Raw genomic sequence first — 26,889 nt, forward strand, 5'->3', positions numbered from 1 at the left:
GATCTATACTTTTGATTTCTTTTTATTTGTTAATAGCTTTTTTTTAGATCTATGTACAATAAATATTGATGTTTTTTTTACACTATTAATGACCTTTTCTTATCGTTTAAGAGTTACGCTAAAAACCAGGCAGACTTCTGCCGTCACGCATTTTTTTATCATCTCGTCTGAAAAAATCGAATTCGTTAACGTACCATAAATATATTATTTCGTTCGCGACCGTTCCACGAAGCGTCGTCGACATAAGGGAGGGGAAATTACGATTGAAAGCACACGAACGAGCACCATATTAAATTTCCCCATGAACTGACAGTCGAAATGACACAGTTTCTTCCCGTTTTCTCTTCACGATTCAATACAAAAAATAATTTCACAGTTACTTTCGCGACACTCCGTGGAAGAGCTTCCTATTACGCAGTCGATAACTCTTTTCGAAACTAGTATGTGCCCTCTCGCTCAAAGTACTAGATAATAAAAACATTACATACAATAGGGAGTAACGAACGAATGCGTGTCTCTTCTGTAGTCCCGGTACCTGTATATATAGGTGTGTCTTGTGTACGTGTCATGTAATGGGCATATGTGGACCGGATAAACTATAACTGTGTATCGCTGTGGTATGATGATAATAATAGTTATAATAATAAAATAGTCATAGAAATAATAATAATGGTAATAGCAATAATAGAAATAATAGTAATAAGAATGATCACGATAGGGGTGATATCCCACAGATGGGAGAGAGTATGATAACGAGAAACACGATGTCGATGTTGATGATAAAAACGATGATAACGGTCAATGGACAACGAACGCGTTCGACAATGATCCCGATTAACGCTCGTAATAATTAATTCGTAATAATACAATTAGAATTACCGTAGCAGTAAGTATTTTTATGATACAGTAAAGTACAGCGTGCCTCGAAGAAAACGTAAACAACAACGTTCAACAATCGATAATATCAAACAGAATATTCTTTGTAAGTATTTATATATATATATATATATAATATATATATACTATTATACACAAAACGTAACACTGTTGCGATCTCAGGAGGGAATGCCCTACTAAAAAATAGGTATTCGCTTTGTCGTGGTTTACAGGGAAGGGAAAGTGTGTGTGTGTATATATATATATATAATATAATCTTTCTTACCCTGACCAATCGATACAGATCGACGCTCAAGGTACACAATAGTTAATCATTTTTTTTTTTTTATAAATGCACAAGTTACGAACCCATGCTTCGCAATTTACTTATTCGATACACCGCGATTGTATCCCATACATATACATACAACGACAAGTTAAGAGTCCTTTTAATACGAGCTCTTCGGTTCCTTTTGAAAACGCAACCACTTCCATCAAGTACGTACAAACTTCGGAATTACCTGTGCCTAAGAATAATATGCCTCTATACATTTTAATAAAGACAAAGACAAAGAGAAAATGCGGTCTAAGTCCAAACAGTATGATTGTGAAACAGAAAAGGATGTACGAATCATTCCTACAATGATGACAAAATTCGGTCACGAAAGATGGACGCGTGGAAGCAAATGCGAGGAAGTGGTAAAAGTTTCAGAGCAAAGACAGACTCTCAGAGCTGTCATCGCATAGCTTGGAGATCGTATAGAAGAGAGCGTTAACTTGTCCATAAAATTGTGATCGTTGCTAAATCAGCAAACCCTGAAGAGTCCTCGTGCTCTGTCAGGGCTTCGTCGTTGCGGGCAAGAGTGAATGTGTGCGTTTAGATCAATGGGGCTAACGTGGCCTCATCGAACTGTTCAGGGGCTGCATAAGGCCTCCGTTAATATAACCGTGATAAGTCGTGTACACCGCCGCTGGATTCTGTTGATGAGGATCCTGAGGATACGGCCCAGGTACGTTCACTACTCCAACCGGGAGCTGGCTGGCCTGGTTCATAAAGCCACCGAGTTGAGCCGCTTGATTCATGTAGCCTGTAGCAGGCTGTGTTACTCGATAGCCATACTGCGCCATGAGATTCGTGTTCAATGCCACGTTGGGACTGACCCTGCTAGCGGCACTTTGCATTTGGGGACAGGTACTTCCAGGGTCGAGAGTTTGCCGATACAGACTTTCATTTGGATACGATGGAGTCAAAGAAGCCATGTTCGCGTTTGCTGATGACCTCGACGTCGATCTACTGGGCGGTCCAGGTGTACCCGGTGAAACTGTGTTATAGTAGTTCTTTGTGTAGCCAAGAGGTACCTGAGGCGGAGTGGGCAACTGTCTTGAAGTTTGCGGCGGTGTCATGGTATGCGGAATCGGTGGCGGTGGCGTCAAATTCACTGCTGGTGAAGGAGTAGGCGGTATCATCTCCAAGCCGTTTGTCAATTGTTGCAATTTAGCTAGGCTGCAAGAGTTGGTGGTCTGGTGGTTGCCAGAAGCAGACAAAGAGGGCGCTGGTGTGTGCGAGTGCGGGGGCATTGCACTCGTCTGAATGTAAAAGTTGGTTGCCGTGGTACAGGGCGTAGGTGCACCAGATCTGCTGCTACGATGTTGGATCACGTATGTGTTCTGTGTGGGAAATGTTTGCGAAGCGACAGCCATGTAATTCCCTTGCGAGATAACGGCCATGTTGTGCGAGTGAGCGGCGTGCGTATGAGAATGTGGATGAGGTACGGGCGGTACGCTCATCGATGAGGCCTGCTGGTACTGTGGTGGCACGTGCGTTGTATGCGCCACGGTCGTATGGCTCGTGTGGGAAGTCGTATGGCTTGTATGAGAAGTTGTGTGTTGAGAAGACGCCTGACTGTGCGAAGTAGGAGGTGTAGCTCGGTGAGATCTGCTGCTCTGTTGCGCTGATCTCGACCTGTGAGTTGTCTGCGAACCACTTGCCCTTTTATTACTATGAGACTGCGTTTGCGACTGTTGCTGTTGTTGTTGCTGTTGTTGTTGCTGCTGTTGCTGATGTGTCGATTGCTGTTGAGATTGCTGCTGCTGCGGTTGGGACTGTTGAGACTGACTATGCGCCATACTTTGACTCTGCGTTTGTTGAGCTAGAGACAACTGTATCGGTTGCGGGGTGTGAGATTGAGGCAACGGCTGTGGCGTGTGACTTTGCGGCATTGGTTGCGGACTTTGCGTAGGTATACTTTGCGGCGTGTGGGACGGAGGAAGAGGTTGGGGAGTATGGGACTGAGGCAACGGTTGAGGTGTGTGACTTTGAGGGAGAGGTTGTGGACTTTGCGTTGGTATACTCTGCGGAGTGTGCGACTGCGGCGTTCGAGGTTGCTGAAGAGGCTGCGGCGTATGAGGTTGATGCATTGGGTGAATGCTGACGTGAGCCGGTGGAGTATGCTGAGGCATAGAACAATCAGCATATTGGACTTGCGGCGATATATTTACAGCCACGGAAGTAGCTGGCGTTCCTATTTGTATGGGAACAGAGATCGGGGCGGTAACCGATGGTGGCATCGATGGTAAAGCGCTGGGTGGTCTCTCCACACTATTCTGCGACGCTAAATCGCTGGCTATTGATGTAGGAGATTCGAGACCCAATTGACTAACGTCCAGATCACATTGACCATAATGCAACGAATGCACGGAATTTGTGGTAGAATCCGGTGTGTAAACTCCCATAGATGGTAAGTCTGGTTGCGAGGGAGGTGTACGTTTCACAGAACCGGGATTGTCCAAATGTGGCGTAGTCTTCCCACTCTCGGGAGAGTTTTGCTTCAACTCTTCCGATTGAGTCTGAAGATGCATGGTTTCCTGTTGTTCCATGATAGGCAGGGCTTTCTCTTGTGGTGTGAGTGGTTCAGTCTCGGGCGATGGAATATTCGAAACGACTGACGACGATTCCTTCTTTTCCATGGGAGTCGCTGGAGAAGCTTCTATCTTTGGCCGTGTCAACTCCTCCTTCGAATCCTTGAGCGTTAACCTCTCAGGAACCGCTTCTTCCTTAGGGCTATCGTTATCTTGGGTAATGACTTCTAACTTCTCGATTTCTTCTTCCTTAGGTGAAGAGACTTCAGGTACCAATTTTGACGTTTTCGGACTATGAACCGCTTTTGCAGCCTCTGAGTCTTTATCGCATTCCTTCGAAACTTCGTTCTGGTCCTCCACGACTTGCGCTTTTGACTCCACTGGCTGCGGTAGGGGCTTGTTTGTTTCCTCTTCCGGTCCCTTCTCTTGTGCGTCCTCCGTTTTCTCAGCTTGCTCATTCGATTCACTCTCCGCGTTACTCGAACACTGTATCACGGACTTCGGTCTTGGTGCAGGTACTTCTTCCTCCCCTTCATCTTCATCTCCTCCTTCGTACTCACCTGGACTCGCAGACGCCGTTTCCGGTTCTGGTGGAACGACTGTTACACTATCTTCCGCTACGCTATCGCTTTTACTCGTTTCGACGGTGTCCTCTTTGATAGACGGTAATTCTAGAACAGGAGTCTCTTTATTTAAAGGAGAACCAGTCTTCTCAGAGTCGAGTGAGGGAGACAAAGGAGGAGGAGGTATCACAGGACTTTTGGCTCTGTCTTTCGTAGGAGTTTCTGGTTTTAGTTGAGGCATCTTTAGAGATTCTTTCTCGGCTTTTGCTCTTCCCCGCCTTGACATAGGCGAAGTCTTGACTTCCTTCGTTTCCTCTTTACCGTTACACTGTGTTTCCTCTGTCGTTTTCTTCTCTTTTGCCTGTTTTGCTTGCAAGTATTTGGTCTGTCGGCTGGTTACTTTTAAAAGGATATCGTCCACTTTACATTGCTTCTTTGCTGGTTTATGAGTTGCTGCTGATGGAGTTGTATTTGTTGCTGCTCTAGATGATACTTTTTCCGTTTCCTCCACACTATCCTTATCCTTCAAGGAATCTTTCGCTTTTTCTTTCTCCTTCAGTTTTTCTTTCTCTTTCTCTTTCTCCTTTTCCTTCTCCCGTTCCTTTTCCTTCTCCTTCTCCCTCAAAGATTCCCGAGTCCTCTTCCTAGAACTGATTTCCGACTTTTCCTCCTTTTCCTCGGTTTCAGTCTTTTCGGAATGTTTTCGTTTTCGTAAAGGAGTTGTTATTGACTCAGCCAAAGCCTTCGGTGTTCTGATTCTTCGTCGTGATAAGGTCGACACTGTCGATACAGGAGTTGTCTTTGCCGAATTTGCCGAGTTAGTATTTTTCGACGTAACCGCTGACCGAGAATTCCTTGGCGTTGTAATGTTCTTCGCTTCAACTTCCATCGATTCCTTTGTGGTTTCAGAAGCAGTTGGACTACGAATCTCTTTCTCTGTCTCCTTGCTTTCCTTCACATCCTTCATCTCTTTCACTGCTTTTGGTTCTCTTGTTTCCTTTACGTCTTTCGTTTCTTTAGAAACATCTTTTTGTACGGGAGTTTTCTGCGGACTCTTTTGTTTTAACGGTGATGACCTTCTTTGTCCTAATCTTCTTCCTCTTGGTTTCTTTTTGATCTTTACCTTTTGTATCTTTTCGACTATCGCAGCTGTCTGCTTGGGTTCCACTACAGGTGAGGACTCGGAGCTGGTGTCGCCGCTTTCCTCTGGACTCTGATAAGGATTAGGGATTTGTGTGAGTAACGGAATCCATCTAAGACAATCAGGATCCAACTTGATGCGGGAACTCTTCCGTACTTTCGCCATGTGGGCGTCTACTTTGCTCCAGTCGACTACCACAGCCACTTTAGAGTTTCCTTCGCCAGGTAAATGAACCGACCTGATGAATCCCAACAACTGCATTGCAGTTGCGAGATCGTGTGCTGACACACCAGTTTCTTTCGTAATGTCTGCCAGTTTGATTTCCGTGGAGTCTCTGTGAGCGTCAAGATATTCAAGCACTACACTCTTCCAAAATGAATGATATGACACTCGGCCAAGGTCCGACAGCGGCTTCTCTGGCGTGCCGGGAATCCTTTCGACCTTGGACAGCAAGTAACTAAATTCGATGAGAAACCTTCCAAACCCTTGTCTTTGATATTGCGGCAGAGTCATTATACACGATACGTTGTATCTTTGGGCAGGACAATGCTTCTCTTTGCTGAAGTAGCCAACTAAATGGCAACCATACTTATCGTTTTTCGTCACCGCGTAAAAGAGAAACGGCTCCACGTCGTAGTACAGGGTCTTGTGGTCCAAAAACAATTTCGCTAGTAAACACAAGTTCTGACAATAAATTTTGTTCACGTTGCCATCAATCTGAAATAAGAAATGCAAAATGCCAGAAATTCTGGTTTAAATTTTTAGGGAAACTATATAGGAACTAAAGAGTGAATTACGAGACGAACCTCGAAGACGGACAGTCCATTACACCTATATATTTCAGTGGCCGGTGGATGCCTCCATTGGCACTTGTCCATGTGTCTATCAAGTACTGCTCGACTCTTCGTGTATTTGAGACAAAATTCGCAGAAGAACAATTTTGGTAATCTTGCATATTCCTGGGGAAATGGGCTGGAGTACCATGTTTCCACCTCGTAACGGCCAAAAACTATGGCCGCAGGATTTCGTGTTCCACTGCCCGCAGAATTGTTCCCAGGACTAACGGAAACGGCTTCTTCGCCGTCAGCATTCGAGGCGGTTAACCGGGCCGCTTTGTCCCGAGCCTCCTTAAACAGATCGACATCCTTTTGCGTGACACCTGGTGGCAATGTCTGAGGCAGAATCGGTTCTTCTGTAAACAGAATGAAGACGTTGGTTCTTGTCGTGTTCGTGTTTCCTTACAAACAGAACAACGGAAGTTAGACTTCGCTGATATCTGTATATCAAGAAAGTGTCCAATTTAACGATTCGTACGTCACGATGTTCGCAAAGTTAACGCATGATATTGGTAACAGTTACTAGACTCTAAGGACAATCGAATAAATCGTTGCACTAAGAACATATATCATCGATACTAGCAAAACTAAGGAACGTAAAACAACATGATCCAGGATAGATCTCGCGCAATATACACATAGTGTCAATGGCTTGGTATCGGATTTTGATATTAGTATACATTGATTTGCGAGAAAGAAAATGAAACAACAATTAATCATAAAAGCAAAATGTTACTTTAGTCGGCAAGCGTGATATTGATTCAATGCACTGACAACCTCGAATAAGTAGTGAGTGCAAATAACGGTCGAATTAGCTGTTAATATTGTGAGTAATATCCAAAAGCAAAGCTGTGGGGTAGGTTTTTGTGGGATGTGTTGGCAGAGTATCAAAGTTGGCTCTTCGATGGCAGAGGGTACTTGTTTTTTACGGTGGAGGGCGGTGAGTTACAACAACAGTGCCTGCTAAATGTCAGCAGCAGCAGGTAGACTCCAGACTGTGACTAAATTTAAGGTGGCTGAGTGTGATATGCCACCCAATACCATATTTCTTCATCCTGGAAATTGACCATTGTATCGTTACTTTGTTCTTTACGTAGGAGCAGGATCAAAGGATTAGTGGCTTTGACGATCTTTGTTCAAGCTTCGTGTTTCTTTAATGATATATGCTTTACGTAAATAAAAAGTTTCTTGAGAAATAGTTTAGACTATTCTACTGTGTAAGTGGAATATTGATTTCTAGCTTGGTGTTGCATAAGTATAATACAAGTTACCAAATATTATCAATAACTTTGTACAAAATTACTGTTATAAACATGAATGAATATTCACCGACGTAGAAACAAAAAAGAAATATGCAAAACATATGTATAATCGGGTGCATTTATGTGAACGTGCACTAATTATGTACCCTATAAATATGCGGCATGGATTAAAGGAAAGTAAGTGTGCCAGAGCCAAGTAACAACATCATTAGTAACATGCAATAGCCACATAAATATTTGTAGTGCAAAACGAATGGAAATTTCATCTATCGGTAGTTCGACTTGAAAAGCGAAAGCCATGTTCATGACTACCTTAAATATTTCCATTCGTTTTACACCGTGTAACTGATAAACATCCCATCAAGAAACTTGATTGTTCTTTATAAGAAGACACAATTTGAAGATTCCATGTTTCCACGTTAGTAGTCTGTGAACAATCACGTTAACTTGGGAGAAGTTATACGTCAGTCAGACGCGCATGTACACACACACATACACACATCATACCACACCACACCGCCAACACATCCACGTGGTGGTGAGCGAGGATTAGATTAGAGGGAATTCTTCGTTGCGACTTGGGTGCATCATTGAGGTTAGGGACTCGTGAACGGGTTGGGGGTAGACTCTTACCCTTCCTGGTGGAGCAGGGTGTCGCGCGGGGTGTCGTGGTGGTGTTGGTGGTAGTGGCGCTAGTACAGGCTCGTGGAGTGGACTTTAGGCTAGGATTTGATTTCACGGAATCGGAACACAGGCCGGATTTCGAAACAGCGGGCACAGGGTGGCGTGTCTGATTCGCTTCCGCGAGTGTGTTTCTCTTTCGTGAGAACTGATCGTGCCTCGCGGACGATGGCGAGGTCGAGGCCGACAACGCATCCGTCGCTGCACACTTTACTAAAGACATGTCGTCCTTCATAAGTTTTCTTCTTTCATGTTCATGTCTTTTACTATTCACCGCGGTTTTCACCAAATTCGACGGCGTCATTTTTGGTAGCTTTTCGTTCAAAGTACTGACGAACAAACTTTCGTCGGAAGGCGTGAAAATCCCAGGTCTGGGTACCCTGGGTGCATCCTCGCGCGACTCAATCTTCTTCTTTTCCTTCGACTTGTCTGTCGTCGGCGAACTATCCCGTTTGTTAATCTGCACCACCCCTCTCATGATCTTACTAGATTTGTTCGTATCGTCGGTGTTAGGCCGTTTTCTTCTATCCGGAGCGTAATTAGGCGCTGGTGCGCCCGATCTTGCTCTGCTGTTCGTGGGTACTGAAAAGAAATGACTCAACCCGTCGAACAGGCCTTTTAATTGACCAGTACCCGGTTTAACTTTGTTGTCAGCGGTGTTAAATCCACCGGTTATCGAAGTGTTACGTTCATTCTTTTGCTTCTTCTTGTTATCTGTGTTCGAATTCGCGGCTGGTTGGATGTGCAAACCGAATGTCGGCGTGTTGCCCACATCGAGTTTAGGTAACGGAGCACCAAAAGTGTTGTTGATGTTACTAAAAAAGGGTGATTCCACGTTAAGTTTAGCAGCGGCCGCGGCAAACCCCCAGGGCTTGTCCTCGCTGAGATCACAAGAAAATGGACCTCTCGGTTTCGGGGACTCGACCACGCGACCTTCTTGACCGTCCTCCGAGGAGGACGTGTCGCTCGATTCGCTAGAGCTATTTCCTTCCTCGTCATCATCGTCATCGTCGTCGTCGTCGTCGTCGTCGTCGTCATCGTCGTCGTCATCGTCACTACTGTCGCTGGCATCCGAGGAATCGCTATCGGATGCTTCACTGCTACTGCTACTGCTGCTGCTGCTAGACGCTAACGGCACCTTTTTACCGGGCACCGGTTTCTTCTGGTTTGCGTTACCCCGAGTCAACCTAGGACTAACGTTCTGCGAGGACTTAGACTTATCACCGCCCCCCACCCGCTTCAACTTATTGTGCTCCGCGTTAAATGCGCTCAGCCTAAAGAACTTTTGCTTCTCTTTGGAGATTCGGTCGTTCTTTTCTTCGAGTAGCCTACCCTGGCCTGCGAGTGGGGCGGGGGGTTGTGGTAAAGGAGAGGAAATTAAAGGTGGTTGACGAGGGGAGACAACACCCGCATTACCGTCCGAGCTGCTGTCCACCTGTGCCACTCCTGCAGTGCCTTTCTTGCCCGGAGTTGCAGTCGTCAAGCTCTTTCTGGATACTGTCGATCTGGAACATCCAAGATGAGTACGATATAGTTAATATTTATCCACTAAATGATCAATCCTATTCTCGACTTCTGCCCCACGTAATGCAAACCTCACATACGCAATGATCGATTAGGTGTATACGCTAATTGCTCAGTTTGGTGGGATTGCGATGCAAAAAGTAAGCTAAACAAATCTTTAAGTTATTGGCTGAAACTACTAAAGTATACAATTACAAAGTCTTCAACTCAGGTTATTTTTACTAACACCTTATAATGTTTCGCCTATACTATACAAGTAGCTAATTAAAAGAGTATTTAAAGGTTCAGTTATAGCGATTTTTTTTTTAAATAACACATTTATCGATATTTGAAGTATGTTCTAGAATTTTGTTGGCTAATTGTATAGTAAAATAATAGAATAGAAATTTTCAAGTTAAACATGAATAAAATCTGAATGGAAAAGGAATCTGTATGTGCAAATTCATTACGTTATACGCTACAGTATTTAGAAAAGATAAAAATTCTCTTATAATCGAACTTCTAAATGAAGACACCAATTAAAATCTTTAAATGTGTTTATAGGTTTAGCAGATTATGTACTGTTCACTAATAGGCCTTTATAAACAGACAGAGCAATAATACTTCCGCAAACACTGTATATTACGTATTTAAACTTCACCACTCAAAGGGTCAAAGTACTATATCATCTATGGGACACATTACGATAGATCGTTGCGTGAGACAGATTAACGAGACTTCATTCTAGAACCGCCTCGAAACGCCAGCTTACTTTCTATTTTCGCGCAATTTGCTGAGTCTCTTCCTCGCGCTGGTCGGCGTGTCATCGGGTGAGCTCGCGTCTTGTGTCTTGCTCTTTTTACCGTCATCCTTGGACACAGGCGTGTGCGCCGTCTGACAATGCCGACACCTCCAGGGTGCTTTGTTCTTCTTGTCGAGCGCAGGATCCAGACAGGTGGGATGATAACACTTAACGCAGCCGGCACATTTCACCAAATAGTTCTGTGACTCCCGTTCCAATTGGCAGCCGGCACAAGTCGGCGAGCAATCGTCGCAGGACCACGTCGTCCCTCTGTCCACGAGGATCGAAAGCTCCGGAGGTGCGCACGAGTTGTGTAGTGCCGCACCGCATACACTACACCTGCTCAGCTTCTCCGAGGCATTGCGCTTCGTGTTGTTGTTGTTCCCGGCTATAGTAGCGCCTAAACACTCTTTGCATATCGGCAGTGGAGCCGGTAGCTGCGACAGACCAAGCAAGTTAACATATTAAACTTTTTCTCCAACATTAGATAATTAGATATTAATCATTATTCTTTATTGGTAATGTTCTCAGACCATTTTGATCCATAAGCCAAATTAAATATTGATTATTGCTGATTTTTCTATGGTAAAAAACGAAGTGATACATAAACTCATTGCTCTTTTTTCTTATTACAAATTTATAACTCGAATTACGCAAGAAGTACATAAAGAGTAGAGAATATCTATGGAGAAAAAAGGAATAATTATAAGATATAATGGGAATAGTAATAAATTTATGACGAGAAAGCACTATATTTAGTATATTTTGGAGTGATTTAAGATAAATGAATTTTGAGTCATAATATGAATTAATTTAAAAAAAGGGATTCTCGCAATAACCAGAGTTTTAATGAACGGTGAGTTTATAGCGTATAGACGTACTAACGATAAGAGTGTAGTGCATCAACTAATGCTATAACTACAATTTAATAAGACAATGTTATTACGCTAGAGATAGTCTGATATTCCATGACAAACATACCAAGGGGCATGTTTCTAAAGCCTCTCTTACAAATAATTACAAAGCGTTACACGGCAAAAAAAGTTTCGGAACTGGTGTTACGCCGATTAATCGGGGTTCTAGAGCCCAATTACGATTTCAAGATGAAAAGAATGCAAGTGAGTTATACTTTTTCCAAGCAATCAACACCGTCCAAATGAGAAAAGATGGAGAAGTCGATACAAGAGGCAACGCGAAACTGTGGACGTACGGTTGCCACGTTGTTGTCGGAGAAGCTGTTATTAGAGGTTGCAATTGGCGATTCTTTATTGCCACGTATAGCCAGGTTCTTCACGGTTAGTGCGTAAATTCGTATGTATTCGCGAGGCCTTGTATTTACGCGCACGATGCATATGAAAGACGACGGACTGTGCGTATCGTAAAACGTAATTATTCATTCCAGTAATAACGCAGGCTAGGTTTAGTGTATCTTTGCATCAACGAGGGTGCATCTTATTAAGGGACTACGGTGGGGCACAGCAGTCTCGGAAACACGGTTGCTCGATATCGAACATACGCGAAAGAACGAAACCCTTTTCCCCCCAACCATGTGTGGAAACAACTTTCGAAATTGTGAAACGAACAAAAACCACGTCCGGATCGCTATCTAGCGTCTAGATTCCCGTCTACTACGACGTTCACCAAGGAAACCGCTAATACAACTACAACCGAGGAGCGTAATCGCTTTCATCGGGCCCGATATCAGTCTCGGACAACCGTTTACGAACTTTCAGACACGCGGGGTCGTTGAACAAACGCGTTTTACGTTGCAGTGAAAATCTTATCGTTGTTATGCAATACCTACGTGCTCAATACACCTTGCTAGATTAATTATTCGATTCTCAAAATGAACTGTTACTACTTGAGGATAAATGGAATCCTGACTACGATTAAGCTCGATTCTGTAATGTCAGAGAACTGATATGGAAAACATGTAGTATCTAAGTGATGAAATGCTAATGTTCTTGTACTCGAGTGCTCAGTCGTCGCGGGCTGACATTTCGTTCGGTTCGGCGCTAGAGCGGAGAGAGCAATTTCCACGAACGGAACACACGTGATCAGACTCTGTTCCTCGGACCAACGACCTGTTGCTCGATGACGAGGTACGGCCAATAGTCGAGTAACTGTTACGCGATTGGGCGATCCGATGAATCGCGTCTTTACGCTGCGCATATCTTTCAATGCACCCGAGATGCACTATCCCTCAGATTCTCTGCTATACTTTAATGTCATAACCCCTGTTTACGAAAGTCTCGAGTAGCGATTCGATTAATATTATTTGAACAACTTCCGATTCCCTTTGAGATCGCTAGATCATGGAAAGTGATCTGACCTTATTCATCATTTTTTCTTCTTATTCAATGAGATAAAATGTAATGGAAGTCAACATTATGTTCCAAATTATTTTTTTGCTTCTAATATTGTTTTTCATGTGTTCTGAATTGTACGTTTAATTTCACATTAAATTGTATTCCTAATGTATGAAATTATATAAGTTTAGATTTAATTAATGTTATGCTCCAAATGATCTCTTTATGTACTTATAGCATCAGTTTTTCACGTGTATTCAAACTGTATATTTTATACGCAATAATATACATATACTATACAAATATAAAACTATATAAAATGATTTAACCGTTTAATTTGTATAATACTTGACGTTAATTTTTTTATTATGTTCGTTTACTTTGCTTTTACTTTCGATAAACAATATTTATAAAGATTCACATTAATAATATTAAGATTTATGACTTTTCAAGCACATGAAACATGAAAGTTTTTAATTTTAAATATAATACTAAATTTGAATTAAAAAATACGTAGAACGTCAAAGAATAATATGCAAACATGCTGATTCGACAAATTTTTTCTTATATATCTAACTATGTCTATTTCTAATAAATTAATTTCATGAATTTCAATAAACATTTGGATAATTACTGGACTTAGACATTTATAACTCACTAAATGCGTTTTTTTGGTAAGAACCAAAATGCTTTATACTTTAAAAGGAGTGAATCACCTAAGATGAGAACACGAAATATTTTGGAAACTGTTAATTATATCGCAAATTTTGTTTCAGGCACAAATTAAATAGTTTCAAAGATAGCATAATTTTCTGTATGTAATTATTTTTTTATAGCAGTAGGTGTAGAGGAACAATGAAGATCAAATTATTTTTTTTAATGGAATCGTATGTTTTCTTAATGCATAAATTGGATCAGATTGTCGTTTCCTATAAAAAAAGTATTAAGCCGTTCATGTCATGTTGGATTTTAATAATGTTGACCCCCAGATAACTTTTTGTGAAATAATTTTGATAAAATATATACAGCTAATGTGATACTTTTTAAATAAATAATTATCACATTATTAAATACCTATTATAAAATATTATTATTACATTATTAAATATCTATTATAAAATATGTTCAAAGTGATGATCATTGCCTTCTAAACATTTTTGCAATCTGATCTTGCACACATTTTATAAGGATTACTTCATAAAAAATTTATTAAAACTCAATATTGTTAAAATTATGCATGACGTGGCACAAATGAAGACTCCAGAAAATATCTTCAAGAGTAATTATTTTGTAGTATAAGTAGCTTAATACTTTTTTTTATAGCAAACGACAGTCTGAATCGATTCACGCATTAAACAAATATACAACTCCATTTAAAAACAAATTTGACCTTCATTTGTCGTCCACGCAAGCTCTTGTAAAAAAAAAACTAATTAAATTATTCGATGTAATTAACAGTTTCGAAAATATTTCACGTTCTAATCTTAGGTAACTCATTCTATATAGATAAAGATCAATTTTCCAGAGAACAAGTCGCAGTGCTTATGTTACCACAAAATTTCCATAATGCCGCACGTTTCTGTCATTCCCGAAGTCCTCAAAGCAGTTTCAGAGAAACGGCAGACAGCGCATCGAAATCCAATGGTCAATCGATCGGAATGGAGAAAGTACGACTCGGAAGGGTTAACGAAAAAGCGCGGGAAATAAAGTGGCGGACAATGGGCAGCGACATGAAGCGGTGAAACCGAAAACCACCTGGAGAAGAAGCAGAAGGAATAGAGAGCAGAGGAGAGGAGAAAGGAGGAGTGAAGAGGAGAGGAGTGAAGAGGTGAAGAGAGGAGAGGAATGGAGAGGAGAGGAGAGGAGAGGAGAGGAGAGGAGAGGAGAGGAGAGGAGAGGAGAGGAGAGGAGAGGAGAGGAGAGGAGAGGAGAGGAGAGGAGAGGAAAAGAGAGGAGAAAGAGAGAGAATTAGCAGAATCGCGTCGGCGCGAGCGTTCTATAACTTTCCGCGCTTTCTGCGGCCTGACACGGACACGCATAAAACGCGGTCGCTAGGAACGCGGAGGAGCTAGAGGGGGCAGAGGAGCGAGAGCGCGCGCGATGAAGATGGAAAGAGAAGTCGGAGTGATTCCATGCGCGCGGAGGATCAATAAGAGAAGCGATATACAAACGAGTCGCCGGAAGTTGGCCGAGATAGCACATCGTCCTGAGCCTCTCCCCTCCGTGCACCCGCCACCTCCCACTCTGGGCGCACCACGCCAGCCTCTAACCTTCTTGAGGCGTGGGCATACGGCGTGACTCGTCAGGCAATCGCTCGAAGAAAGGATCGTAACAAGCGCGTAATATTTTCCTCGTTGAATCGCGGCGAGCCACGAGCAGATGCCTGAGCTGCCCGAGCTGCCCGACCGATCTTCGTTACCTTTCGGTTAATCCGACCCAATCACATACCAACTTATCCCCCCTCTTTAAATTTCGGCTTCAAAATACTAGCAGCAGCGACCGTCGTTACACCGTACAACTTTTTAACGACACGCGTTCAGCTGAAGGCAAATATTTGAAAGCTTAGGGTATTTCTGTATCCCATATCGCGCCGTATACCTGCTCATCGGCAACTCCGAACCGATCCGTTACTGCTCGACGTGTTTGCATTACGACGATTAGAGTATATACAAACGCTCTATCTCCTTCGCTATGCCGTTACGCGAATTCGAGTGACTCATGGCCTGGAAATGCCCGCGCGTCGATTCTTTTCCTTAATGTCGCCCCCTTTCTATCTCGATTCATGCTTCATCGACTGACAAATATGGCAAACATATTTCTCTGTGCACTTCCGCGTAACGGTTAAGCAGCATGCGCTGCATCCGGTTCAAGTGGAGGTTTTTTTGGAAACGAGGTTTTACTGTTTGTCAGCGAAATGTAACGATGATTGATGCAATAGACACGATCACTCAAATGACCTTGAGAGTCGATTTCGCTGTACATTTAAACGTCCCATATAAAGTACCTTGATTCTGAAAATAGTACGTTCTTTTTTAATGGTATGAGTTGGATTCAGAACGATTGGAGAAAAAGTGAACATAATTATTGTGACTTCATTCTGGCTAGTGATTAACGTCAACTGCGAGAGAAGTGATCGGGAAGAATTTCTCTACGTGAACGAGACTCGCAAGGAGAAAGACATGGCATCCCGAAGAAGGCTCGCCTATTGGTACGCAGAGATTAATGGATCCGTGCGCACCGAGATCTAGCGAATTGCTTCTTACTTCGGGGCTCGACCCGAAGTGAACTCGGAACCGAGTCGATGGAAAGTGAGAACTGACTTACGGTAGGGATCGAATCAAGTTCAACATGTACTCAAGAATCTGAAGCAATTTCTACAAAGTTTCACTTTGTGAGATTCAGATACTACTCGTGAGATACGATAATTTATTCGTTGCACTTGTGAGTGGTACTTGATCTATAGAAACTGACGTTGAAACGAAGGCCTTTAAGATTTCAAAGTATAATTATATGCATGTAGTTTAACTCTGTGCATTGTTTGACTCAATTTGACCTGAAATTTAATTTTAATGCTTTTTTAATAATGAAATAAGAGTGCAATTAACATAAAATTCGTTGATTTTTAATACTAATATTTAAGGTACACGTTCCTAGTTCTTATACATATGCAGCATATGAAAATATATTTTTCATTACCATAATTAATGTGTAATTACCATAATTACATAGTACACAAAACATTTGAAAGGATTAAACCTTGTAAAAGTAATAGTTAAAAGTCTGATCACACGAGTGTTAATACAACAGACGTTACGACGTCCATCGTGTGTTTTTCTTTGTTTTCTAGTTGAAAATAACAAAAACACACATACTTACAATCGTCTGTCAACGCTCGTGTGACTGAGCTTTAAATTTTAATCGCCACGAAACTATGTGGCATTAATTATTTACATTTTCGAAATTTCATTGCGATCTAAAATATGTTGAATTATTCCTGAAAGGCTCAATTGTAACTACTTTACAATCGTATTGTATTTGAAAGTACTTACTGCATTTATTTTTAACGAAGAGGATTTTCTCACTAGGAGCTCGTCCCCACGATTTCCTAGAATTCCTGTTTCATTTCCTTCTCTTAATTCAACTATTAGAATACAAACAGGTATCTCTCATGCTCTACAAGCCCATCGATCGTTAAGTAATACTGAGTCGCAGTATTGCAATAGTTAAAGATTTTAATCGTAGAAATCAATTTTTAGAGAAATTGAAATAAATAAAGTTTAATAAAGTTAGAATTAAGTACTCTGAATATTTAAAAACTCGAAAATTTGAATAATTGGAGACTTGAATATTTGCAATTTTGAAATCATTGATGTTGAGGAAAGGAAAAACAATACTAGAAGTATCATGTGTAACTACATCTTAGTGTAAAAATTGTAACTATTATCAAACACCTCTGTAAATATTTATACATGGTTTTAAACTATCTGCCCAATTGCAAACCTATTATAACATGCTTCATTCCATGCCTACTTGGAGATCGAGTTCCATGACAAAGCGTGTTTGTAGACGCGTGAAAACAGACAGATAGGCGAGAGGTAGAGCAAGACGCTAAACGAATTCAAGTACGAGCAGTAGATACGGATCAGCGGACTGTATACACGTATAGTTCTAGCTGGGGCACAGACTCGCTAACGTGCTCTACAGAGTTCAAGGCCGCGAAAATTCTCGGGATATTCGCGCAACAGTTGCTCCCCGGTTCCGTCGAGTACAGGTGCTCCGAAACGATCAGAAACATCCGTCTTGCCCTTCGCTCCCTCAGCAGATACGATCGACATTTTTACGCTCATTGAATAGGTCCGATTCTCTATACGATCGTACACACGATCACTAAGAAAACAAAAACAATTGATTTTACGATTTGCATTCTTCGAAGGTTGGACAGATGTACACCCCTAGTTTGAGCTACTGGAATACAGCAATTAAAGAGTGTGAGAAAAGTTGAATACTTCGCTACAAATTACTATTAAAGAGAGAGAGAGAGAGAGAGAGAGAGAGAGAGAGAGAGAGAGAGAGAGAGAGAGAGAGAGAGAGAGAGAAATGCGCCCGCATAAAGACTCTATCCTATACCTCACAAAGTACTATTTAGTTGTCCACACTACAGGAGTACTGACCACAGGATCATGAGGTTAAATGTACAAAAAATATTTCCAGTAAAGCAATAATCCAGTAAACAGGTCAAAAGACCCGAAGCCCCATGCCCCACACACGTCTTGCACACTATATTTCGCAAGATCTTATACTGTATGGATGGCAAGTGCCAACTATTAAATGAGCGGATACGTAACCGCGCAAAATGACTCACCTTGGGCGCGGGGGGCTCCGGTGGCGTGGCATAAGCATTATCCCCGATTTTCTTGAGATAGGGCGGCCTGTCCGGTTGTCGAAAGAGCCTGCCATCCTGGATCACGAGGCCTCGATCGACCGCCCTCTTTGCAGACAGTCTGAGCGCGGTCCTAAGGTCGCCCTCAGCCTCTTCCTCAACCGTATGACTCTGCCTGATATACTTTTCGATGGTCTTGAGGGTCGAGCCCTCCCTCTCGCCCAACTCTCTGACGGCCTTGCCGAGTACCTTGCTTAAATCGGACCCCTTGCCGACCTTGAGGGGTTTCGACTGTAAACCACCCGGGTCCTTGTACGAGGACTGTCCCTTGTTGAAGATCTTGAGCACATCGCCGCGCTTCACGGCGACCTCCAAGTGCTCGGCGATCTCCTCCTCGTGGTAGTTGTGATGCTGGCGGATCGCATGGCATATCCGCTCGACGCTCGGCCTCTGTTTCTGGCTGCGGATCTTCCGAATCGCATCCAGGAACCAGGCCGACCACGTCTCCGCGGACTCCGGTTCGTCCATCTCGTCACCGTCGGCCGTCTGCCGACGAGGGCGCCGCCGCCGGCGATCGCGACCACCGTGTACCTGGCCAGGGTATACACACCCGGTGGACAACGCTCGAGCGCCTCCGGGTCGGTCGTGTCACGGCCACGACATTCACATCCTGTGCCTCCGCTTCAGCCTGGGACCTTCGCTAAGGCTCTTTCACCTCGCTCGTGCACCACAGTCGCTCTGCGCGCGCTTCTTACGCTGACTCTGAAATCAGAACGCCAATGTCTCATTATTATCTCCTTTCGAATCCTTTGGACCAAACTTGCACAACTCGACACTATGGATTCGAGGACAATGGTTTCAAGATTTGGCCTGTGCGTAAATGTAAATACTCGAGATTTTTAAATTATTCGAATGTCGTGTTTTTCATGTAAAAATTAAAATAGTGTTGCGACTTCGAATTTTATATAATTATTATCTTTCATTATTTTCACCCGACTAGTGTATAACTATGCATAAGAGTAAGTTAAAGTACAATTACTTATTAAGGTTTCTAGTTTAAGATATCACTGGTTTTGCTCTGTTTACGGGCAGTAGGGACACCCTAACTCTTAAGGTTCAGCTATGCAGGTTTGCCTTAAACAGTTACGATATAGTTAGGTAGTCTTTAGTTCCTCGTACAGCAGTAATTAGATCATTGAAAGTATATTACAGAAAATGTCAATCCCTTTACACCTGATCACGAACTCTCCTAGTCTGATTAAAAAAACAACGATTCTCTTGAGGTCACTAAAGTCCAGCTGTGCTGGGCACGACTACCGTTCAGATAGGTGACCATCTTGAAGCTCGCACGTTGATGATTCTAACTTCGCTTAAATCCACGAATTCTCCCCTCAACGAAGATCATCAAGCTACGAGACAAAGGCCAACTTCCTCCTTTAGGAATCAACAAGATGTCTAAAAACGCGCGATTGGGATTCGGAGACGTGTTTTATCGCGATGCGACGTGCACGATTGTGATTAGCATGGGAGAGGGACGCGAGCGACGTTTATCGATCGGTTTCCTGGCCGGCCAAGTATTGTTTTCAGTTACAACGTGCGCAGGGAATTGGTTGAAACGTATTCCAGGCGTTCCATGGCGGCCCGTCGAAACGCCGTAAATTATTACAAATCTGTTGTGTTGTTTGTTAATTGAGCTACAAAGAAGGATGAACCATTCATCCAGTTCCGGGGTAAGTACGCATGAAGTTATCATCCTATGCTCGAAGCCAACAAGTTTCCAACGTGGTGCTGAACGATTGGCCGATTTTCCTCTGAGCGACGAACTTTCTCCTCGACGAGAACAAACCCGGGAGCCACATGGAAGGGAGAGAAATGTTTAAAATCACCGTACTCGTTGGCGATACTGCGCAACATGAAACGACCTACAGACGTATCTCGTTGAGCTGGTCGCGTGCATGTAGTGGCGCCCAAATACAACTTCGCCCGCTTAATGTTAGAGTTGAAGCTAAGACTCGGAAGAAATAAGGAAAGTCAAGACACTGGGTTCTGACGAACATTCGAAAACAATATGTCGTACATCTCGAAATAGTCTACAAAATAGAGATACCGTTACTTGTTAGCATTTCACAGATATGTAGATCAACGAGCAAAAAGTACTCTCCTCGGTAGACAAGAAGGGTGAAAACTCAGTCGGAGCAACTTCAGCTGTGCACTGAAATACAGCTTTTCCGAGACCGATGCATATTGACGAGTCCTTAGCAATTAATGAGACGCCGTCTTCCTAGATAAACATGCAAATCGAGCCATGTCTTGTCACGTACTTGGCCATCGGCAAATGGATAACTGTGACTTTCAAGAAATAAAGTGGTAGGTCTGTTGATCTTGTCAGTGACTACCGTGTTAGTGAAATTCCACTGTCACAGCGATAATTATAGCAATCACTCATTAAGCAAGTTTTTTCCTAACTCGGACTTCTTTGATTTCACAAGTTTGAGATCAAGAACTAGGATAGATAACGTATTAGAGGACTCCTGAATAACGACACAAAAGATTGGACTTTGATAGGATCTTTAAAATAGTTCCAATTCAGAGGAAATAGACGAAGGGAAAATAATTAGCAGATAGGAGGTGAAAAACTGTAAGACTAATTACTCCAACAATATTGACGAAGATAACTTCTGGTTAGGCAGTACTTACAATTAGAACAGCCCAATTTCATTTTCAATTAACCAGGTGATCAATTAATCAATGCGGTCGGTGGTCAATGGTCCGTAGTGCAAGCGTAGGTATCTTAAGTTTCTTAGGCGCCCAATGAACTCGAAACAACTAGAAAATACTGCTTATGAGACGGAAATCTTGGGCGGTATTAATCATGAATTAATTATTTATCGAGAAGACCACCCCCTAACGTTACAACTGGACAGCGCGCTAGGGCAGATGAGATGCAGCTGTGATACAGGTTGACCTAGGACAGTGTTGGTGGCTGCGAGACGCGACTACACGATAATAAATATCCCCGAGGTTAGCCAGAGAAAAAAACCGTAAAACTCCGACTTAAACCGGCTCCGGTTGATCCACCGGAAGAGACGCCCTTTACGACCTCGTTTTCTCACCATGTGCTCATTCTATTCTCACCAACAACGATCGCGACCCTTCTAGAGATGCGGATACACAGTTTCCCGCCAAAACCTTCCGGCCACTTGAAAAATTACAGCTACCTGGAGCTTGAAAAAGGACACGAACTGAAGAATTTTTTCCAAGTGGCAAGTAGGTGAAAATTAGACAAAATGTTCATTTAGTGAAGGACATATTTATCAAATAGTTTTTTCACTGAGTTTTAATTGAAAAATACATATCGATACATAAAAGAAATAACGCTGATAGGTACATAAAAAATCATTTCTTATATTTATCAGAAAATGGAGATTGAATTTTGATTTCCAATTCATTTCGAACAACCATTTGATTTTTTATCATTAAATGAACCCCACTGAAGTTGAAGATTTTTTTACTGATTAAAATACAAACAATTCTAATTATTAATATTCTGTAATTCAAGTATGAGGAAATCTAATTAAATAATAAATATATCTTTTACTGAAAAATGTTGTTTAAGTCAACTTTTGTCCAAGAAATCTCTAATTTGTACTTCTCTTTCAAACTTTTAGAAGATGCTATTTCTTGACTTTGTTAAACTAAATGTAAAAAAATCTGCAAAGTTGACTCAGATCATTAAATTTTAAAGGGGTTCACTAAAAAAGCCCTAATTCGCATAGCATAGGTATAATTTATCTTCGAATTGAATCTGCATGGTATCCATTTTTTCTTAGAGCAGTTTACGTTATAAGCTCGTCACTACTCTCACCGTTGTTTCAAAGTATTCTTTCGTTACCTCTCTTTTTCAACAAGTTGAGCCAAGTCACCAACACAAGCTCAAACACATGTCTCTTATTCTCCAAAAATTCACGAATCGTATGAAAACGCAATGTTATAAAAACTAATCACTGTACGTAAGATTTCTTAAAATCTAAATACATGTATTTACACTTAACTATTTCAATTTTTCCTTCTCTCTTACACAAGAATAAAACACCATTTTTGAGCAACCGAAACAATTTTTTGCCCAATCGCTTCTTAAATATCAGAACACCTGAAACTGATTAGATCGTAAAGTCAGGTTATTCGAGTCGGCTATTCTGGGGTCTGGACCATGAGTCACGATCAAACATCGATATCTGAACTCTTCTCGCGGAACACGTGTCCCATGTCTTTGCCGTGCACAAGGCCACATCGCAAGAAAAAACGATCGAGAGTAGACGCGAGGCTGTACCTTCTATGGTCCTTCCGTCAAGAGAAAAACTACACTAAAAATGACGCTGTCGCGGTCTCCGAATCAAAAGTATGTATTCCACCCATGGGTCACAAATTTCGTCCTCGTTCGATGCGTCATTTCGACTCTCCCCATAGGAAACACTACACAGAAGGCATCCCCAACGATGTAATAACAAATCACGTTCCCTGTTACGCGTACTGTCATTTTCTCGAAGGCACGTCGCGTCGTAAACGATGTTACTAGTTTAGAACGCCACCACGATGACGAGATAACGTTTAATACGATAAGTAAGCAACGTGTAGCCCAGCCTGTACAGTGTCGCTGTCCCGTGGCAGGATATTTGACCTGCGCGGATTTCATTCGCGTTTTTCTGCCACGAACACCAACAGACTTATCACTGTTGTTCCCCACTAATTAACCGGCGAATGATCGATTCAGAGGAACGTTAATTGAATCGACCGACCAACCAGCTGAGTACAGTGGACCGGAAAAATGCATGGCGCGTTTCGTAGCAAGTGTTGCAAGTATGATTCAGGCATTTCAACTGAATTACTATTTAATCGCGCGTAGAGTTGTTATCACTAAACTAATCTGAAACTAAATTCCTATCTAGCTTCCTTAAAACTAAATAAATATTTCTAAATACACAACTTCTTCAACTTTTACACTATCGATCAAATAATATTTTGTGCCATAACACAAGCGCAATGTCAATTTGACAAATCGTAGAGATGGAAGAAAATTTTAGAACCAATCGTAGGTTATGTCACTAGGAACACATTTGTAAGCACAGAATATTTGATGAAAGATTATATTCATCATCTTCCTGTTATTTCTAGGACATTATATACTTCTCAAATTTTCAAAATAGCACGAGTGAATTTTAGAAGAAATATGACGAATGGTGTTAAGTTTGAAATAAGAATGAACTTCTAGAGCCGCTGTACGGTTCACCGAAACGTTGTCAACTTGTTGACAACCACGTTCGCATACTTGTACAACAAGCCCGTGTATTTTTCTCGTTGACAACATGGTTCCGTTCACTCGCGCTCTTTCATCAGTACAGAGGACAATGAGCATGCGCTCCGAAAAAGTGAAACAAGAAAAAAACTTGACTCCGTTCTCCAAAAAAGCATCGATGCGTACGCGGGCAAGAACTCGACGATGGCGAAGCGTGTCGCGGACGGGCGAAGGCGATTGGATTTCCGGCGACGGCTCAAACTTTAAACGTCAGCCTTGGCTCGAATTCATTAGTCGGCCAATTACCGGCACGCTTCCAACGCTCGTGGAGAGAACAGAAACGTACGCGGTCGAGCGAGCCACCTGACAACTTTCCGTCTACCGTCGACGCATGTTTTATAAATCGAAGGAGGCCGACTGACCGAACGAACACGGTCCTCTATTCCGATAACAATGACGACACGAGTCTTCATTACGCAATGAGTCACGAGAGGAACGGGCACGCAGAAAAGCGTGAATAACTCGGAACGCAGTGCGTCCATTCGATTTTAAAATGTCTCACCTTTCTATATCGACGATATAAAATGGCGAGCACGTTGATGAGGAAACTTGTAAATTGGGCAGCAAATGCGAAGAACCGGACTCTGCTAAAAAGGGAGAGCATGCGATCGCGCGGGACGAAAAAACGAGCCGAAGGAATTCTGAGCGCGTTGGGGACGCGTTTAAACGGTTAATGCAACTACAGCAAGAGGAGACCGGCTCCATTTTACAACAATGAGCAAATCCTTTAATGAGCTCTTACAAATCTTGTACCTCCGATTGAAATTGTAAAAGAGAAAAGCCCGTAGAATCTGGCGCAGTCCGTACGGGCTGGAAGTCAGCAGCAGTAAGGATGAACGCGTTAAACGGGGAAATCAAAAGATGGATCGAGAAAGAAGGAGTATTTGTCCGTCGCAAGACGACGGGGACGAGGGCGAGGAGAGGCCAGTGAGGCCAGGCCGGCTGGCCGTGTTTGCCGGGGCCCCTCTCACCCGACGACGGAGAGTAAAAGAGAGAGAGAGGAGCAGCTGCCATCGAGAAAACGAACCAACGGTTGCTTCTCAACGGCCTAACCGCCGCCGCCGCCCGTCGCTCACTCGTTACTTCTCGCTACCTCTCTACACGTATACCATAGCTTCACGACGATCGTGTATGAACTGTGATTAAACTAAGGATTTCGATGCATGTCGATCGACCAGATGAATTGGAGCAGACGTGTCGTTGAATCACGCGAAACGATTTGCACCGCAGGCACGGCTTGCTCACTCCAAGCGACTGTCTGCCGACGGTGGCCATTTTAATCGACGTGCATGAGAGAAAAGATGTGCTCGTTTACCGAGGGGTTCCAACGATGTTGTTCTGGAGCAGAAATGGCAGCTTGCGATACAAGCGAGTCACCGTTGCTCGCGGGCACACCGTACGTGCGGGAAACGTTGCGACCGCGACGGCCGTCGCCCACAGGCCAGTCCTATCCGTCGCCACACTTATTTTCGATTGCCGATTAGAGACTAACGGCGAACCGGCGACGCGATTGTCTCGGTTCACGCGAGGACGCACGATTCGTATCGCTTAGGCAACAAAATAGGCGAAACGGTGGAATTACGTCGAGACAGAGACGGCGAGGACACAAGTTTCTCGAAGCCCGACGGGTAGCCATCTTGGCTAGGCACGGCCAACTCTCGCTACCGTTTCGTATGATTTTTCGCGCTCCACGACGATGATTCGGCTGTAACATGATAGATCCTTAAGTCAAAGGGGAATATATCGATGTCTAGTGGTGTCTCATGGGTTCGTGATACGCGCATTTTTGATGATCATGAGAGAAACGCAACGACGGAATGCTACGTATGGAGGAAGCTGTCTCCCTCTTTTTCTCGCTCTCACGCTCTCTCTATCGGTCTATCTCTCTCTCGCGCTCTCTCTCTCCTTTCCTCTCGAGCAGGCGGCCAGACCCGCTGGCCCGTATGCGTCGGGCGACGATTCGCGTGGTTCTCTCTCTAGCGAGAATTTAACGAGTGGCGAATTGCCTTTACCTGGTCACGGTAGTTCCATGTATAAATCCACGGTGGGACACGGGGAGCACGTATCACTCAGGTACCGACACACAGAGCGCGTGTAATCACGATCACCAATTATCTCGCGACAACGGCGTCACATTTCACACAAATCAACAAAGGTTACCCACTTGACAAAGATGGCGGTCGCGGGGGTTACACACTGCGCGCACGCGGTGGGGAGCGCACTGCGCACACCGCGCTCTCGGCCACGGCGGAATCACGAAGAAACACAGTCTCGTAGCGGCACGCGTACCCCTCGACCAATCAAACCGTTCACTTCGACTCACACACTCTCGTTACCGGTCACACGTGCATGCGTCGTGTTTCCTTGCGCTTCTCGCGTCATACACGACATATGCATGCACACGTACGCGGGCTATACTCTGTTGCATGCATGTGCATGGCGTGTGTGTTGGTACGCTTCACCGTATGCACACACCGGTACCCTGTGGAACACCGAAGAGTAAGAGCTTCGGAGCGCGGGCAAGCAAAAGCCACGACGAAAGCGAGCACTGAATCCGGCCCGATATCGCTGGTCGCCGAGCACTGCCGACATGTACGCGGCTTACTGCCGTGCCGTGTCTCTCTGCCCCTGTGCCACTACACTGTCTATACTTCTACCTCCACTATGGCCACCCACTTCACGCTCGCTTTAACCATTCCCAATCGGCTTCTCAACGCGGCAGCGCGCGCGACTGCTACGTGAACGCTGCCGCCGGGGCCGGGAGCTTTGTCAACGAGCCCACAGGGCTGTATGTTCCCCCTCTTGGGCCACGCGTCTGTAAATAAAACGTAATCCTTGGATTGTCTTTATTACTCGACGCAATGTAACGCGACCAGATGTGCAAAACTTCGATGTTGAACACAACTGACTGGAACATAAAACATCGCTTAAAGGAAGAGAATTATACATATATACATGAGTTGTCCTTGTTAACGTATTCTTTTTCAGGAAATATCTGTTCGTTTAAATAATAAATATTTAGTATTGCACGCAAAAATGTACATATATATACTTGTCTGAGAGTATTATTTTTTCTTGTAATAATAGGAATTCTTTCAATTTGATATATTTCAGTTAATACATCAGTTAATTCTATTTATTAAATAATTTATTAAATTTATTAAATTTTGCTATCTTTGATTACATTTGTATAGTTCGTCGTTATGAAACTTAAAGGATAAACAGAAAAAATACGCCAAAATTTTCTGCAATAATTTAGAACATACTGACGATATCTTCTTTACGATCCCGACTATAAGTAGCACGCCATTTTTTTTATGATAC

General features: G+C 43.1%; 1 protein-coding gene across 2 annotated transcripts; it reads right to left on the reverse strand.

The window, feature by feature from the left end:
• Window positions 1–6: 6 nt before the first annotated feature.
• Window positions 7–26,231, reverse strand: Enok (histone acetyltransferase enoki mushroom). 2 transcript variants are annotated; one of them, XM_076384992.1, is made up of 6 exons: window positions 25,578–26,231; window positions 18,195–18,974; window positions 10,494–10,960; window positions 8,171–9,723; window positions 6,246–6,631; window positions 7–6,156 (listed from the first exon to the last, which is right to left on the reverse strand). In XM_076384992.1, exons 2-6 carry the CDS (start codon window positions 18,738–18,740, stop codon window positions 1,768–1,770), a joined length of 7,341 nt encoding a protein of 2,446 aa, XP_076241107.1. In that variant the 5' UTR covers window positions 18,741–18,974; window positions 25,578–26,231; the 3' UTR covers window positions 7–1,767. The 2 variants fall into 2 exon arrangements, with proteins under 2 accessions (XP_076241107.1, XP_076241108.1); XM_076384993.1 differs by having other exon boundaries at window positions 9,635–9,723; window positions 25,578–26,227.
• Window positions 26,232–26,889: the final 658 nt, after the last annotated feature.

The sequence above is a fragment of the Calliopsis andreniformis genome, chromosome 9 (genome assembly GCF_051401765.1).
Source record: "Calliopsis andreniformis isolate RMS-2024a chromosome 9, iyCalAndr_principal, whole genome shotgun sequence".
NCBI lineage: Eukaryota > Metazoa > Arthropoda > Insecta > Hymenoptera > Andrenidae > Calliopsis > Calliopsis andreniformis.

Coding starts and splice junctions, on each gene's coding strand:
- Enok (XM_076384992.1), bottom strand. CDS start 18,740: ATGGACGAACCGGAGTCCGCGGAGACGTGGTCGGCCTGGTTCCTGGAT. Junction 6,632..8,170: donor ACCCTGCTCCACCAGGAAGG/GTAAGAGTCTAC, acceptor TTCTGTTTACAG/AAGAACCGATTCTGCCTCAG. Junction 6,157..6,245: donor ATGGACTGTCCGTCTTCGAG/GTTCGTCTCGTA, acceptor TTCTTATTTCAG/ATTGATGGCAACGTGAACAA.